Source organism: Nerophis ophidion, linkage group LG21 (genome assembly GCF_033978795.1).
Source record: "Nerophis ophidion isolate RoL-2023_Sa linkage group LG21, RoL_Noph_v1.0, whole genome shotgun sequence".
In the NCBI taxonomy this organism is placed as follows: Eukaryota; Metazoa; Chordata; class Actinopteri; order Syngnathiformes; family Syngnathidae; genus Nerophis; species Nerophis ophidion.
Genome location: NC_084631.1, coordinates 42,862,424 through 42,880,549, shown reverse-complemented (window position 1 = coordinate 42,880,549; position 18,126 = coordinate 42,862,424). Strand labels below are relative to the sequence as shown.

Below are 18,126 nucleotides of genomic sequence, written 5' to 3'. Positions count from 1 at the left end.
ATGACTAAGTGGCCCGCGTTCAGGTAGTCACATGACTGTAAGTGGCCCGTCCTATGGGCTGTGTTCAGGTAGTCACATGACTGTAAGTGGCCCGCCCTATGGCTGTGTTCAGGTAGTCACATGACTGTAAGTGGCCCGCCCTATGGCTGTGTTCAGGTAGTCACATGACTGTAAGTGGCCCGCCCTATGGGTTGTGTTCAGGTAGTCACATGACTAAGTGGCCCGCGTTCATGTAGTCACATGACTGTAAGTGGCCCGCGTTCAGGTAGTCACATGATTGTAAGTGGCCCGCCCTATGGGCTGTGTTCAGGTAGTCACATGACTAGGTGGCCCGCGTTCAGGTAGTCACATGACTGTAAGTGGCCCGCCCTATGGCCTGTGTTCAGGTAGTCACATGACTGTAAGTGGCCCGCCCTATGGGCTGTGTTCAGGTAGTCACATGACTGTAAGTGGCCCGCCCTATGGCCTGTGTTCAGGTAGTCACATGACTGTAAGTGGCCCGCGTTCAGGTAGTCACATGATTGTAAGTGGCCCGCCCTATGGGCTGTGTTCAGGTAGTCACATGACTAAGTGGCCCGCGTTCAGGTAGTCACATGACTGTAAGTGGCCCGCGTTCAGGTAGTCACATGACTGTAAGTGGCCCGCCCTATGGGCTGTGTTCATGTAGTCACATGACTGTAAGTGGCCCGCGTTCAGGTAGTCACATGATTGTAAGTGGCCCGCCCTATGGGCTGTGTTCAGGTAGTCACATGACTAGGTGGCCCGCGTTCAGGTAGTCACATGACTGTAAGTGGCCCGCCCTATGGCCTGTGTTCAGGTAGTCACATGACTGTAAGTGGCCCGCCCTATGGGCTGTGTTCAGGTAGTCACATGACTGTAAGTGGCCCGCCCTATGGGCTGTGTTCAGGTAGTCACATGACTAGGTGGCCCGCGTTCAGGTAGTCACATGACTGTAAGTGGCCCGCCCTATGGCCTGTGTTCAGGTAGTCACATGACTGTAAGTGGCCCGCCCTATGGCCTGTGTTCAGGTAGTCACATGACTAAGTGGCCCGCGTTCAGGTAGTCACATGACTGTAAGTGGCCCGCCCTATGGCCTGTGTTCAGGTAGTCACATGACTAAGTGGCCCGCGTTCAGGTAGTCACATGACTGTAAGTGGCCCGCCCTATGGCCTGTGTTCAGGTAGTCACATGACTGTAAGTGGCCCGCCCTATGGGCTGTGTTCAGGTAGTCACATGACTAAGTGGCCCGCGTTCAGGTAGTCACATGACTGTAAGTGGCCCGCCCTATGGGCTGTGTTCAGGTAGTCACATGACTGTAAGTGGCCCGCCCTATGGGCTGTGTTCAGGTAGTCACATGACTAAGTGGCCCGCGTTCAGGTAGTCACATGACTGTAAGTGGCCCGCCCTATGGGCTGTGTTCAGGTAGTCACATGACTAAGTGGCCCGCGTTCAGGTAGTCACATGACTGTAAGTGGCCCGCCCTATGGCTGTGTTCAGGTAGTCACATGACTGTAAGTGGCCCGCCCTATGGGCTGTGTTCAGGTAGTCACATGACTAAGTGGCCCGCGTTCAGGTAGTCACATGACTGTAAGTGGCCTGCCCTATGGGCTGTGTTCATGTAGTCACATGACTGTAAGTGGCCCGCGTTCAGGTAGTCACATGACTGTAAGTGGCCCGCCCTATGGGCTGTGTTCAGGTAGTCACATGACTGTAAGTGGCCCGCCCTATGGGTTGTGTTCAGGTAGTCACATGACTAAGTGGCCCGCCCTATGGGCTGTGTTCAGGTAGTCACATGACTGTAAGTGGCCCGCCCTATGGGTTGTGTTCAGGTAGTCACATGACTAAGTGGCCCGCGTTCAGGTAGTCACATGACTGTAAGTGGCCCGCCCTATGGGCTGTGTTCAGGTAGTCACATGACTGTAAGTGGCCCGCGTTCAGGTAGTCACATGACTGTAAGTGGCCCGCCCTATGGGCTGTGTTCAGGTAGTCACATGACTGTAAGTGGCCCACCCTATGGGTTGTGTTCAGGTAGTCACATGACTGTAAGTGGCCCGCCCTATGGGTTGTGTTCAGGTAGTCACATGACTAAGTGGCCCGCCCTATGGGCTGTGTTCAGGTAGTCACATGACTGTAAGTGGCCCGTGTTCAGGTAGTCACATGACTGTAAGTGGCCCGTGTTCAGGTAGTCACATAACTGTAAGTGGCCCGCCCTATGGGTTGTGTTCAGGTAGTCACATGACTGTAAGTGGCCCGCGTTCAGGTAGTCACATGACTGTAAGTGGCCCGCCCTATGGGCTGTGTTCAGGTAGTCACATGACTAAGTGGCCCGCGTTCAGGTAGTCACATGACTGTAAGTGGCCCGCCCTATGGGCTGTGTTCAGGTAGTCACATGACTAAGTGGCCCGCGTTCAGGTAGTCACATGACTGTAAGTGGCCCGCCCTATGGCTGTGTTCAGGTAGTCACATGACTGTAAGTGGCCCGCCCTATGGGCTGTGTTCAGGTAGTCACATGACTAAGTGGCCCGCGTTCAGGTAGTCACATGACTGTAAGTGGCCTGCCCTATGGGCTGTGTTCATGTAGTCACATGACTGTAAGTGGCCCGCGTTCAGGTAGTCACATGACTGTAAGTGGCCCGCCCTATGGGCTGTGTTCAGGTAGTCACATGACTGTAAGTGGCCCGCCCTATGGGTTGTGTTCAGGTAGTCACATGACTAAGTGGCCCGCCCTATGGGCTGTGTTCAGGTAGTCACATGACTGTAAGTGGCCCGCCCTATGGGTTGTGTTCAGGTAGTCACATGACTAAGTGGCCCGCGTTCAGGTAGTCACATGACTGTAAGTGGCCCGCCCTATGGGCTGTGTTCAGGTAGTCACATGACTGTAAGTGGCCCGCGTTCAGGTAGTCACATGACTGTAAGTGGCCCGCCCTATGGGCTGTGTTCAGGTAGTCACATGACTGTAAGTGGCCCACCCTATGGGTTGTGTTCAGGTAGTCACATGACTGTAAGTGGCCCGCCCTATGGGTTGTGTTCAGGTAGTCACATGACTAAGTGGCCCGCCCTATGGGCTGTGTTCAGGTAGTCACATGACTGTAAGTGGCCCGTGTTCAGGTAGTCACATGACTGTAAGTGGCCCGTGTTCAGGTAGTCACATAACTGTAAGTGGCCCGCCCTATGGGTTGTGTTCAGGTAGTCACATGACTGTAAGTGGCCCGCGTTCAGGTAGTCACATGACTGTAAGTGGCCCGCCCTATGGGCTGTGTTCAGGTAGTCACATGACTGTAAGTGGCCCGCCCTGTTGAATGTGTTCAGGTAGTCACATGACTAAGTGGCCCGCCCTATGGGCTGTGTTCAGGTAGTCACATGACTGTAAGTGGCCCGCCCTATGGCTGTGTTCAGGTAGTCACATGACTGTAAGTGGCCCGCCCTATGGCTGTGTTCAGGTAGTCACATGACTGTAAGTGGCCCGCCCTATGGCTGTGTTCAGGTAGTCACATGACTGTAAGTGGCCCGCCCTATGGGCTGTGTTCAGGTAGTCACATGACTAAGTGGCCCGCGTTCAGGTAGTCACATGACTGTAAGTGGCCCGCCCTATGGGCTGTGTTCAGGTAGTCACATGACTAAGTGGCCCGCGTTCAGGTAGTCACATGACTGTAAGTGGCCCGTCCTATGGGCTGTGTTCAGGTAGTCACATGACTGTAAGTGGCCCGCGTTCAGGTAGTCACATGACTGTAAGTGGCCCGTCCTATGGGCTGTGTTCAGGTAGTCACATGACTGTAAGTGGCCCGCCCTATGGCTGTGTTCAGGTAGTCACATGACTGTAAGTGGCCCGCCCTATGGCTGTGTTCAGGTAGTCACATGACTGTAAGTGGCCCGCCCTATGGGTTGTGTTCAGGTAGTCACATGACTAAGTGGCCCGCGTTCAGGTAGTCACATGACTGTAAGTGGCCCGTCCTATGGGCTGTGTTCAGGTAGTCACATGACTGTAAGTGGCCCGCCCTATGGTGTGAGTCACGACAACACTGCACGCCTTGTCGCTATTGGTGGGAGGCTGGATAGGAGCCAGTAAGACCCCCTCTGATTGGAGGGATGCCAGTAAAACCGTAGACATGTTCTCAGGCAGTGGTTCTCAAATGGGGGTAAGTATCTTTGTTTTCTACCTGTCAACTGTCACTTTAGTATCTTTGTTTTCTACCTGTCAACTGTCACTTTAGCATCATTGTTTTCTACCTGTCAACTGTCAGTTTAGCATCTTTGTTTTCTACCTGTCAACTGTCAGTTTAGCATCTTTGTTTTCTACCTGTCAACTGTCACTTTAGCATCTTTGTTTTCTACCTGTCAACTGTCAGTTTAGCATCTTTGTTTTCTACCTGTCAACTGTCACTTTAGCATCTTTGTTTTCTACCTGTCAACCGTCACTTTAGCATCTTTGTTTTCTACCTGTCAACTGTCACTTTAGCATCTTTGTTTTCTACCTGTGAACTGTCAGTTTAGCATCTTTGTTTTCCACCTGTCAACTGTCACTTTAGTATATTTGTTTTCTACCTGTCAACTGTCAGTTTAGCATCTTTGTTTTCTACCTGTCAACTGTCAGTTTAGCATCTTTGTTTTCTACCTGTCAACTGTCAGTTTAGCATCTTTGTTTTCTACCTGTCAACTGTCAGTTTAGCATCTTTGTTTTCTACCTGTCAACTGTCAGTTTAGTATCTTTGTTTTCTACCTGTCAACTGTCAGTTTAGCATCTTTGTTTTCCATCTGTCAACTGTCAGTTTAGCATCTTTGTTTTCCACCTGTCAACTGTCAGTTTAGCATCTTTGTTTTCCACCTGTCAACTGTCAGTTTAGCATCTTTGTTTTCCACTTGTCAACTGTCAGTTTAGCATCTTTGTTTTCTACCTGTCAACTGTCAGTTTAGCATCTTTGTTTTCTACCTGTCAACTGTCAGTTTAGCATCTTTGTTTTCCACCTGTCAACTGTCAGTTTAGCATCTTTGATTTCTATCTGTCAGCTGTCACTTTAGCATCTTTGTTTTCTACCTGTCAACTGTCAGTTTAGCATCTTTGTTTTCCACCTGTCAACTGTCAGTTTAGCATCTTTGATTTCTACCTGTCAACTGTCAGTTTAGCATCTTTGTTTTCTACCTGTCAACTGTCAGTTTAGCATCATTTTTTTCTACCTGTCAACTGTCAGTTTAGCATCTTTGTTTTTTACCTGTCAACTGTCAGTTTAGCATCTTTGTTTTCTACCTGTCAACTGTCAGTTTAGCATCTTTGTTTTCTACCTGTCAACTGTCAGTTTAGCATCTTTGTTTTCTACCTGTCAACTGTCACTTTAGCATCTTTGTTTTCTACCTGTGAACTATCAGTTTAGCATCTTTGTTTTCTACCTGTCAACTGTCACTTTAGTATCTTTGTTTTCTACCTGTCAACTGTCACTTTAGCATCATTGTTTTCTACCTGTCAACTGTCAGTTTAGCATCTTTGTTTTCTACCTGTCAACTGTCAGTTTAGCATCTTTGTTTTCTACCTGTCAACTGTCACTTTAGCATCTTTGTTTTCTACCTGTCAACTGTCAGTTTAGCATCTTTGTTTTCTACCTGTCAACTGTCACTTTAGCATCTTTGTTTTCTACCTGTCAACTGTCACTTTAGCATCTTTGTTTTCTACCTGTCAACTGTCACTTTAGCATCTTTGTTTTCTACCTGTGAACTGTCAGTTTAGCATCTTTGTTTTCCACCTGTCAACTGTCACTTTAGTATATTTGTTTTCTACCTGTCAACTGTCAGTTTAGCATCTTTGTTTTCTACCTGTCAACTGTCAGTTTAGCATCTTTGTTTTCTACCTGTCAACTGTCAGTTTAGCATCTTTGTTTTCTACCTGTCAACTGTCAGTTTAGCATCTTTGTTTTCTACCTGTCAACTGTCAGTTTAGTATCTTTGTTTTCTACCTGTCAACTGTCAGTTTAGCATCTTTGTTTTCCATCTGTCAACTGTCAGTTTAGCATCTTTGTTTTCCACCTGTCAACTGTCAGTTTAGCATCTTTGTTTTCCACCTGTCAACTGTCAGTTTAGCATCTTTGTTTTTCACTTGTCAACTGTCAGTTTAGCATCTTTGTTTTCTACCTGTCAACTGTCAGTTTAGCATCTTTGTTTTCTACCTGTCAACTGTCAGTTTAGCATCTTTGTTTTCCACCTGTCAACTGTCAGTTTAGCATCTTTGATTTCTATCTGTCAGCTGTCACTTTAGCATCTTTGTTTTCTACCTGTCAACTGTCAGTTTAGCATCTTTGTTTTCCACCTGTCAACTGTCAGTTTAGCATCTTTGATTTCTACCTGTCAACTGTCAGTTTAGCATCTTTGTTTTCTACCTGTCAACTGTCAGTTTAGCATCATTGTTTTCTACCTGTCAACTGTCAGTTTAGCATCTTTGTTTTTTACCTGTCAACTGTCAGTTTAGCATCTTTGTTTTCTACCTGTCAACTGTCAGTTTAGCATCTTTGTTTTCTACCTGTCAACTGTCAGTTTAGCATCTTTGTTTTCTACCTGTCAACTGTCACTTTAGCATCTTTGTTTTCTACCTGTGAACTATCAGTTTAGCATCTTTGTTTTCCACCTGTCAACTGTCACTTTAGTATATTTGTTTTCTACCTGTCAACTGTCAGTTTAGCATCTTTGTTTTCTACCTGTCAACTGTCAGTTTAGCATCTTTGTTTTCTACCTGTCAACTGTCAGTTTAGCATCTTTGTTTTCTACCTGTCAACTGTCAGTTTAGCATCTTTGTTTTCTACCTGTCAACTGTCAGTTTAGCATCTTTGTTTTCTACCTGTCAACTGTCAGTTTAGCATCTTTGTTTTCCACCTGTCAACTGTCAGTTTAGCATCTTTGTTTTCCACCTGTCAACTGTCAGTTTAGCATCTTTGTTTTCCACCTGTCAACTGTCAGTTTAGCATCTTTGTTTTCCACCTGTCAACTGTCAGTTTAGCATCTTTGTTTTCCACCTGTCAACTGTCAGTTTAGCATCTTTGTTTTCCACCTGTCAACTTTCAGTTTAGCATCTTTGTTTTCTACCTGTCAACTATCAGTTTAGCATCTTTGTTTTCTACCTGTCAACTGTCAGTTTGGCATCTTTGTTTTCTACCTATCAACTGTCAGTTTAGCATCTTTGTTTTCCACTTGTCAACTGTCAGTTTAGTATCTTTGTTTTCTACCTGTCAACTGTCGGTTCAGCATCTTTGATTTCTACCTGTCAGCTGTCAGTTTAGCATCTTTGCTTTCTACCTGTCAACTGTCAGTTTAGCATCTTTGTTTTCCACCTGTCAACTGTCACTTTAGCATCTTTGTTTTCCACCTGTCAACTGTCACTTTAGCATCTTTGTTTTCTACCTGTCAACTGTCAGTTTAGCATCTTTGTTTTCCACCTGTCAACTGTCACTTTAGCATCTTTGTTTTCCACCTGTCAACTGTCAGTTTAGCATCTTTGTTTTTCACCTGTCAACTGTCAGTTTAGCATCTTTGTTTTCTACCTGTCAACTGTCAGTTTAGCATCTTTGTTTTCTACCTATCAACTGTCAGTTTAGCATCTTTGTTTTCTACCTGTCAACTGTCAGTTTAGCATCTTTGTTTTCTACCTGTCAACTGTCAGTTTAGCATCTTTGTTTTCTACCTGTCAACTGTCAGTTTAAGCCAGATGTTCTCAACCTTTTTTCAGTGATGTACCCCCAGTGAATAATTTTTTAATTCAAGTACCCCCTAATCAGAGCAAAGCATTTTTGGTTGAAAAAAAAAAGATAAAGAAGTAAAATACAGCACTATGTCATCAGTTTCTGATTTATTCAATTGTATAACAGTGCAAAATATTGCTCATTTGTAGTGGTCTTTCTTGAACTATTTGGAAAAAAAAAGATATAAAAAATAACTAAAAACGTGTTGAAAAATAAACAAGTAATTATCATGGAAGTAATCATCAACTTAAAGTGCCCTCTTTGGGGATTGTAATAGAGATCCATCTGGATTCATCAACTTCATTCAAACATTTCTTCACAAAAAAATAAATCTTTTATATCAATATTTATGGAACATGTCCACAAAAAAATCCAGCTGTCAACACTGAATATTGCATTGTTGCATTTCTTTTCACACTTTATGAACATACATTCATATTTTGTTGAAGCATTATTCAATAAATATATTTATAAAGGATTTTTGAATTGTTGTTATTTTTAGAACATTAAAAAAAAAAAATGTCTCAAGTACCCCCTTTTGAGAACCACTGCTTTAGGCTACTCGCCGGCTCCTCGTCACCACTTCAAGATGGCGGCCGAATTCCTTGCGTCACAGCAGCCAATGCTGCGTCTCACCTGCACTTTGTCGCTATTGCTGGGAGGCTCAGTCAAGCCAAAGTTCCCCCATAAATAAACCTTTAAAAAAATAAAATAAAATAAATAAAAAATCATTGAGATCTATTATGCTATTATGAACAAATATAAACACATTCAGACCAAAAAAATTAAATAAAAAAAAGTTCCTCGACCATTTACTTCTGGCGTCATGATTAATACAGACGTATTGTTAACGCTATATTGTAAAAATATAACGCTGTATTATAAAAAGAGAGACATTTTGTTAACGCTATATTATATACATATATGTATAAAAAAAACTATTTACAAACACAAGCTATGGAATGACACATTTAATTTCGGGGTCACGTTTTGATTGATTGATTGATTGATACTTTTATTAGTAGATTGCACAGTACAGTACATATTCCGTACAATTGACCACTAAATGGTAACACCTCAATACATTTTTCAACTTGTTTAAGTCGGGGTCCACGTTAATCAATTCAAATATATACTATCAACATAATACAGTCATCACACAAGTTAATAATCATAGTATGTACATTGAATTATTTACATTATTTACAATCCAAAACCTTTCCTCTTATGTCATCTCATAGCTTGTGTTTGCAAATTGTTTTTTTTGTTGTTTTTTTACAATATAGCGTTAACAAAACGTCTGTATTAATAATGACCCCGGAAGTAAATGGGCGGGAAGGTTTTTTGTTGTTGTTGTTGTTGTTGTTGTTTTTTTTCTCCTTTTCAAGTTTTTTTTAATACAGTGTAAAACCAAATATCACATCTTTAAAACAAAGCACACATTTGTCATAAATATCGTTGTTCTCTGTTAGTTTTTTTTTTAGTTTATTTATAAATTTCAACATTTACAAACAGTTGAGAAACAATAATCAAAATAAGATCAACAACAGTATAAAAACAGTACAAAACAGCGCCAGGGGGTTCGTTATGTTTTATGTTTTTTTTAATTTTTTTAAAGGTTTATTTATACATTTCAAGGGCGGGAAGGTTTTTGTAAGGGGAAGAAATATGGCGTGACACCGCCCTCTGAATGAACGGAAGCCAGTAAGACGCTCTCTGATTGGACAAATGCCAGTAAGACGCCCTCTAATTGGACGGATGCTTTTGCTTGAGTCTTCATTTGCTCAGAGCGAACAGCGCGGGAACTTCAGTCAAGGATCGCCGCAGTGATGCAACAAAAATGTCTCAAGCGGATTTTTCCCGAGTCCTCCACACACTGCGTTGTCTTTATGGCCACACATGCACATTGGAGGAGTTTGCGGACAGAATAGTGTTCGAAGACGGAGAGAGAGCAGCTCTCGTGCAGCAGACGGACACTGACCGCTTCAAGACTTTCGTACAGAACATTTTTGTCTGCTACGACAATGAGTTGCAGCAAGTGCCGAGCAGACATCAGGTGAGTCATTAACTCATCCAAAACCTCATCATAAACAAGAAAATACGTCTCCAGGATGCTAACCAGTCAGCTAGCGAGGCTGTTAGCTTGTCAGGAAGTCTAAGTTTAATTAGCAGAGACACTTCCGGTCTGTGAGACAGTCCTAATAATTCTACAAGAAGGTTAAAATGATAACATTTTGAAAACTAGGACCACCTGCTGGGGCAAAATATGATCTTAGACCAGGGGTGCCCACACTTTTTCTGCAGGCGAGCTACTTTTCAATTGTACTCGAGGGGATCTACCTCATTTATATATATCATTTATATTTATTTATTTATGAAAGAGACATTTTTGTAAACAAGTTAAATGTGTTTAATTATAATACAAGCATGTGTAACACATATAGATGTCTTTCTTTCACGAAGACAAGAATATAAGTTGGTGTATTACCTGATTCTGATGACTCGCATTGATTGGAATCAGACAGTAATGATGATAACGCCCACATTTTCAAATGGAGGAGAAAAAAAGTTGTCCTTTCTGTACAATACCACATGAAAGTGGTTGGTTTTTGGCATCTAATTCATCCAGCTTCCATACACTTTACAAGAAAAACATTGGCGGCAAATTCCGTAGCTTGCTTGATTGACATTCACGGCACCCGAGGGTCTTGTGAGATGACGCTGGCTGCTGCCAGTTCATTATTATGAAAAAATGACAGAGAGGAAGGCGAGAAACACATTTTATTTCAACAGACTTTCGCGCCGTCCCTTCCGTCAAAACTCTAAAGGCCGACTGCACATTTCCTATCTTCACAATAAAAGCCCTGCTTCATACTGCCTGCACTAACTAAATAAGAGTCTCGGAAAGCTTGTGCACGCCAGCTTTCTGAGGGATCGCTTGTGCACGCCAGTTTTCCGAGACTCTGTATTTAGTTAGCGCAGGCAGCATGAAGCAGGGCTTTTATTGTGAAGATAGGAAATGTGCAGTCGGCCTTTAGAGTTTTGACGGAAGGTACAGCGCGAGAGTCTGTTGAAATAAAAAGTGTTTCTCGCCTTCCTCTCGGCCATATTTTAATAATAATGATCTTGCAGCAGCCAGCGTCATCTCACAAGACCCTCCGGTACCGTGAATGTCATTTAAGTGACGTCTTGGTGAAGATTGATGATCACTAATTTTTAGGTCTATTTTTTTTAAAAGCCTGGCTCGAGATCGACTGACACACCCCCCGCGGTCGACTGGTAGCTCGCGATCGACGTAATGGGCACCCCTGTCTTAGACCGTGTAGGATAACAGCTTTAAAGGCCTACTGAAACACACTACTACCAACCATGCAGTCTGATAGTTTATATATCAATGATGAAATGTTAACATTGCAACACATGTCAATACGGCCTTTTTAGTTTACTAAATTGCGATTTTAGATTTCGTGAGGAAGTATGCTAAAACGTCGCGGTATAATGACGCGTTTTGTGACGTCACGCATTGTAGAGGACATTTTGTTCCAGCACCGTTCCCAGCTATAAGTCGTCTGTTTTCATCGCGTAATTCCACAGTATTCTGGACATCTGTGTTGCTGAATCTTTTGCAATTTGTTCAATGAACAATGGAGACTTCAAAGAAGAAAGCTGTAGGTGGAAAGCAGTGTATTACGGCCGCCTTTAGCAACACAAACACAGCCGGTGTTTCATTGTTTACATTCCCAAAAGATGACGGTGAAGCTTTACTATGGAACAGAGCGGTCAAGCGAACATGGTTGGATTGGACCACACACACAAAGTACAGTGTATTATGCAGCGATCATTTCGAAAGATCGTGTTTCGAAGAGGGTCCCTTGCGAAGGGCAGAGATGGGCATCGCCACCACCCGTCGACTGGTGCTGAAGAAAGGTGCGGGACCGACCTTCAGGTTGTACAGGTACAACCATATAATCTCACTAAAACACCAGTAACACAATAAGCAGATAAGGGATTTTCCAGAATTATCCCAGTAAATGTGTCTAATAACATCTGAATCGCTCCCACTGCCCTCTAGTCTTTTTTTTCTTCTAGTCCTTCACTCTCACTTTCCTCATCCACAAATCTTTCATCCTCGCTCAAATTAATGGGGAACGTTGCTCTCGCTGCTGGTGGCCATGATTGTAAACAATGTTCAGATGTGAGGAGCTCCACAACCCGTGACGTCACGCACACATCGTCTGCTACTTCCGGTACAGGCAGGGCTTTTTTATCAGCACCAAAAGTTGCAAACTTTATCGTGGATGTTCTCTACTAAATCCTTTCAGCAAAAATATGGCAATATGGCGAAATGATCAAGTATGACACATAGAATGGACCTGCTATCCCCGTTTAAATAAGAACATCTCATTTCAGTAGCCCTTTAACATTTAATACACTGTGGGAAACCGTGGACAACAGCGCCCCCACCTGGTTGGAAACATTTACAACACCCATTCCAAACAATTCCTCTTAAAAAACAGCAATATAATATAATCTAACTTTAAACATTTCTATGCACGTAAAACACTTAAGATGTGGACTTGAATTATGGAATGGATTAAGTATATAATGCAGTTTAAGAGGCTGTTTAAACTACAAGTGTTAGCAAAGTACAAGGAAGAAGAATTATGATACTTACTGAAAATAAGATATTATGCATCTCATTAGTGAATCATAACTAACCTAACTATTTCTTAAGAGAGACAACATCATTGATGTTGGCAGAGATATCTTTTCTGTCATCTTGGTGTCCCTCCATCTCTGTTCCATTGAATCACACGACATAAGCACGCCAGCGCAGCTCAGCAGAACAACAGCACTGGTTATTGCTACAAATTTTGATTTTTAATACTAAATCCTGCTATCATACGTGTATTTACTATAGGGCGGGGAATTTTTGGGCACCTCACGACTCCGATTCCATTCTTGGGGGTAACGATCCGATTCAGAATCAATTCTCGAGTCTAAATAATTCTCGATTCAAAATCGATGCTTCTTTAATAACATTGGGTGCCAGTTCTATGATTAACTACATTCCTTTATAGGATATGAAAACAGCTAATTTCTATAGTACATAAAAGAAAACTTTTTTTTTTCAATAAAATATTTAATGAAGTCAAATATAAACAAGAGAAGTATCCAACACTTCTCTTTTCTAAAGTAAATATGTCCAGCAGATATAGACCATCTACATTCAGTGTGTGAATGGGCGAATGTGGAAATACTGTCAAAGCGCTTTGGGCTCCCTAAAAAGGGATAGAAAAGCGCTATACAAGTACAACTCATTTACCATTTAGAGCAGGGGTGCCCATTACGTCGATCGCGAGCTATCAGTCGACCGCGGGGGGTGTGTCAGTCGATCTCCAGCCAGGCTTTTAAAAAAGATAGACCTAAAAATGAGTGATCATCAATCTTCACCAAGACGTCACTTAAATGACATTCACGGTACCGGAGGGTCTTGTGAGATGACGCTGGCTGCTGCAAGATCATTATTATGAAAATATGACCGAGAGGAAGGCGAGAAACACTTTTTATTTCAACAGACTCTCGCGCCGTACCTTCCGTCAAAACTCTAAAGGCCGACTGCACATTTCCTATCTTCACAATAAAAGCCCTGCTTCATGCTGCCTGCGCTAACTAAATACAGAGTCTCGGAAAACTGGCGTGCACAAGCGATCCCTCAGAAAACTGGCGTGCACAAGCTTTCCGAGACTCTTATTTTGTTAGCGCAGGCAGCATGAAGCAGGGCTTTTATTGTGAAGATAGGAAATGTGCAGTCGGCCTTTAGAGTTTTGACGGAAGGGACGGCGCGAAAGTCTGTTGAAATAAAAAGTGTTTCTCGCCTTCCTCTCTGTCATTTTTTCATAATAATGAACTGGCAGCAGCCAGCGTCATCTCACAAGACCCTCGGGTGCCGTGAATGTCAATCAAGCAAGCTACGGAATTTTCCGCCAATGTTTTTCTTGTAAAGTGTATGGAAGCTGGATGAATTAGATGCCAAAAACCAACCACTTTCATGTGGTATTGTACAGAAAGGACAACTTTTTTTCTCCTCCATTTGAAAATGTGGGCGTTATCATCATTACTGTCTGATTCCAATCAATGCAAGTCATCAGAATCAGGTAATACACCAACTTATAATCTTGTCTTTGTGAAAGAAAGACATCTATATGTGTTACACATGCTTGTATTATCATTAAACACATTTCACTTGTTTACAAAAATGTCTCTTTCATAAATAAATAAATATAAATGATATATATAAATGAGGTAGATCCCCTCGAGTTGGTCAATTGAAAAGTAGCTCGCCTGCAGAAAAAGTGTGGGCACCCCTGATTTAGTGGTTCTCAACCTTTTTTCAGTGATGTACCCCCTGTGAACATTTTTTTAATTCAAGTACCCCCTAATCAGAGCAAAGTATTTTTGGTTGAAAAAAGAGATAAAGAAGTAAAATACAGCACTATGTCATCAGTTTCTGATTTATTCAATTGTATAACAGTGCAAAATATTGCTCATTTGTAGTGGTCTCTCCTGAATTATTTGGAAAAAATATATAAAGTATATTTATATATATATATATATATATATATATTTAAAAAATCTCATGTACCCCTTGGCATACCTTCAAGTACCCCCAGGGGTACGCTTACCCCCATTTGAGAACCACTGATTTATAGAATATAAAAACAGCTCATTTATATAGTACATAAAAGAAAACTTTTTATTTTTATTTTTCAATAAAATCGTCTCCAAATATTTAATGAAGTCAAATATAAACAAGAGAAGTATCCAACACTTCTCTTTTCCAAATTAAATGTGTCCAGCAGATGTCGATCATCTACATCAACCATATGATTTGTCTGAGTGGCTGGACAGGACAGATTTAAAATTAGAAGAAAAAAATAGATTTTTTTGAATGGATTAAAAATCGCTACAAATAATAATCACGATTAATTCGAAAATGTATTTATTTTTTGTTTGAAACTGCTGATACGTTGTATCTGCTGGTGTATTTCTTTTGTATTTGTTGATAATTTTAAAAGAAGACCCATATGTGACGGATGTTCAAATTATAGCATATTTTTCGGACTATAAGTCGTAGTTTTTTTCATAGTTTGGCCGGGGGTGCGACTTATTCTCAGGAGCGACTTATGTGTGAAATTATTAACACATTAGCGTAAAATATCAAATAATATTATTTATCTCATTCACGCAAGAGACGAGACGTATAAGATTTCATGGGATTTATGGATTAGGAGTGAGAGATAGTTTGGTAAAGGTATAGCATGTTCTATATGTTCTAGTTATTTGAATGACTCTTACCATAATATGTTAGGTTAACATAGCAGTTGCTTATTTATGCCTCATATAACCTACACTTATTCAGCCTGTTGTTCACTATTCTTTATTTTAAATTGCCTTTCAAATGTCTATTCTTGGTGTTGGATTTTATCAAATACATTTCCCCCAAAAATGTGACTTATACTCCAGTGCGACTTCCATCCATCCATCCATCATCTTCCGCTTATCCGAGGTCGGGTCGCGGGGGCAACAGCCTAAGCAGGGAAATCCAGACTTCCCTCTCCCCAGCCACTTCGTCTAGCTCTTCCCGGGGGATCCCTAGGCGTTCCCAGGCCAGCCGGGAGACATAGTCTTCCCAACGTGTCCTGGGTCTTCCCCGTGGCCTCCTACCGGTTGGACGTGACCTAAACCCCTCCCTAGGGAGGCGTTCGGGTGGCATCCTGACCAGATGCCCGAACCACCTCATCTGGCTCCTCTCCATGTGGAGGAGCAGCGGCTTTACTTTGAGTTCTTCCCGGATGGCAGAGCTTCTCACCCTATCTCTAAGGGAGAGACCCGCCACACGGCGGAAGAAACTCATTTCGGCCGCTTGTACCCGTGATCTTATCCTTTCGGTCATGACCCAAAGCTCATGACCGTAGGTGAGGATGGGAACGTAGATCAACCGGTAAATTGAGAGCTTTGCCTTCCGGCTCAGCTCCTTCTTCACCACAACGGATCGGTACAACGTCCGCATTACTGAAGACGCCGCACCGATCCGCCTGTCGACCTCACGATCCACTCTTCCCTCACTCGTGAGAAAGACTCCTAGGTACTTGAACTCCTCCACTTGGGGCAGGGTCTCCTCCCCAACCCGGTGATGGCATTCCACCCTTTTCCGGGCGAGAACCATGGACTCGGACATGGAGGTGCTGATTCTCATTCCGGTCGCTTCACACTCGGCTGCGAACCGATCCAGTGAGAGCTGAAGATCCCGGTCAGATGAAGCCATCAGGACCACATCATCTGCAAAAAGCAGAGACCTAATCCTGCGGTCACCAAACCGGAACCCCTCAACGCCTTGACTGCGCCTAGAAATTCTGTCCATAAAAGTTATGAACAGAATGGGTGACAAAGGACAGCCTTGGCGGAGTCCAACCCTCACTGGAAATGTGTTCGACTTACTGCCGGCAATGCGGACCAAGCTCTGACACTGATCATACAGGGAGTGGACCGCCACAATAAGACAGTCCGATACCCCATACTCTCTGAGCACTCCCCACAGGACTTCCCGAGGGACACGGTCCAATGCCTTCTCCAAGTCCACAAAGCACATGTAGACTGGTTGGGCAAACTCCCATGCACCCTCAAGAACCCTGCCGAGAGTATAGAGCTGGTCCACAGTTCCACGACCAGGACGAAAACCACACTGTTCCTCCTGAATCCGAGGTTGGACTATCCGGCGTAGCCTCCTCTCCAGTACACCTGAATAAACTTTACCGGGAAGGCTGAGGAGTGTGATCCCACAATAGTTGGAACACACCCTCCGGTCCCCCTTCTTAAAAAGAGGAACCACCACCCCGGTCTGCCAATCCAGAGGTACCGCCACCGATGTCCACGCGACTTATACTCTGAAAAATATGGTATACATTTAGATTGTTTACACTATCAATATTAAAAAAAAACATATCAGCGCTGATATTCAGTTGATCCCTAATTTTAAACCCAACTGTGAAGTCGAAATGAGGCCATTTTAGCAGATACATGAAATATAAAGGTGAAAATGTTTCTTGTTGATGGGAAAATATATCATTGTTGTTGTCATGATGCTTTCTGCAGGTTTGCACCTTCTCTGAGCTGCTGGCCTTCATTCTCAACAGCTTGTTAAGAAAGAGGAAGCGAAACATATTGGCGCGCGGCTACAACTTGTGGCGTGTGGCTCAGGAGGAGCGAGACGCCGACCACCTGAAATTCCAGGGGGATGTGACCCAGTGCGCCGCCTACTTCCTGTCCAGCGACCTGTGGAAGAAAGTGTGCGCGCGCCTGGGCACTGACCTCACACGCTACCTGCTGGAGAGCTGCTCCCTCTTCATCGCCGTGCCGCCTTCGTGCGCCCTCCAGGTCTGCGGCGCTCCTGTTTACGACCGGGTCTCCATGACCGCCGTGCCCTCGGGGTTCTCCCTCCGGGCTCGGTCCAGAACACAGCGAAACGCCGCCGCCGTGAGAAGGAGACGTGACATCAGGAGCGAGAAGAAGCGCAGAAGGGACGCCAGGGTGCACAGCAGGAAAAGGAGGAGAGAGGAAGAAGAGATGTCCGCCTCGACAAAGAGGAGGCGTGTCGGAGAGTGTGACGCTTCAGAAGTTTCCGTGGAGCCTGCAGGAGGAAGCTGGAAAGCAGCAGCTGAAACCAGCACAACTCTTTTGGAAGGAACTCCTAGTTGGAGATCTGGGACTTCTCCCCCCTTGCCTCCCTCGCAGGTCTTTGTACGCACCAGGGCGCTGATGTATGGCGGCAGCGGCATGCCAGCCTTCCTTCTCAACAAGAAGAAGGGAGGGAGAAGACTACAGGCTCAGGATTTAGTCCGAGTGGTGTTCTTTGAAGGACTGCCCTACCTCCGTGGCGTCCAGAGAAAACCAAAGAAGCTTCCACGGCGTTTTTTCAACATGGTCCCGCTTTTTAGCCAAGTGTTGCGTGAACACAGGAGGTGTCCTTACGCCAGGATCCTGCAGAGGGTGTGCCCGCTCCTTCCGCCCCAACACTGTGCTCCTCACAGGGTCTACCTGTTCGTCAGGGAGTGTTTGTCCAAAGTGGTCCCAGCAGCGCTCTGGGGCTCCGGGGAAAACCGCCGCCTTTTTTTGGCGCGCGTCAGGAGCTTCTTGCGCAGCAGCAAGTTTGACAAGGTGTCGCTTGCTGAGCTGATGTGGAAAATGAAGGTGAACCACTGTGACTGGTTGAAGCTCAGCAAGACAGGTGAGATTGGGCTTAAAACAACTAACAAGACCTGCTAGATTTTCATTTCTAAATAATGGAAGCAACTCATGCCATGGTTACCCTCCGTATATTCATAGTTTTAATAATACAGTGATCTATCAA

At 43.9% G+C, this 18,126-nt stretch overlaps 1 protein-coding gene across 4 annotated transcripts in view; it reads left to right on the top strand.

Moving 5' to 3' along the window:
• Nucleotides 1-9,465: 9,465 nt before the first annotated feature.
• tert (telomerase reverse transcriptase) overlaps nt 9,466-18,126 on the top strand; it is a 38,868-nt gene continuing 30,207 nt past the window's right edge. For 2 of the 4 annotated variants that reach the window (XM_061882646.1, XM_061882649.1), the window contains exons 1-2: nt 9,466-9,771; nt 16,872-18,003. In XM_061882646.1, the coding sequence (XP_061738630.1) occupies nt 9,556-9,771; nt 16,872-18,003 (1,348 nt within the window). In that variant the 5' untranslated portion in view covers nt 9,466-9,555. The remainder of the gene's footprint in view (nt 9,772-16,871; nt 18,004-18,126) is intronic. The other 2 variants (XM_061882648.1, XM_061882647.1) reach the window with 1 other exon arrangement.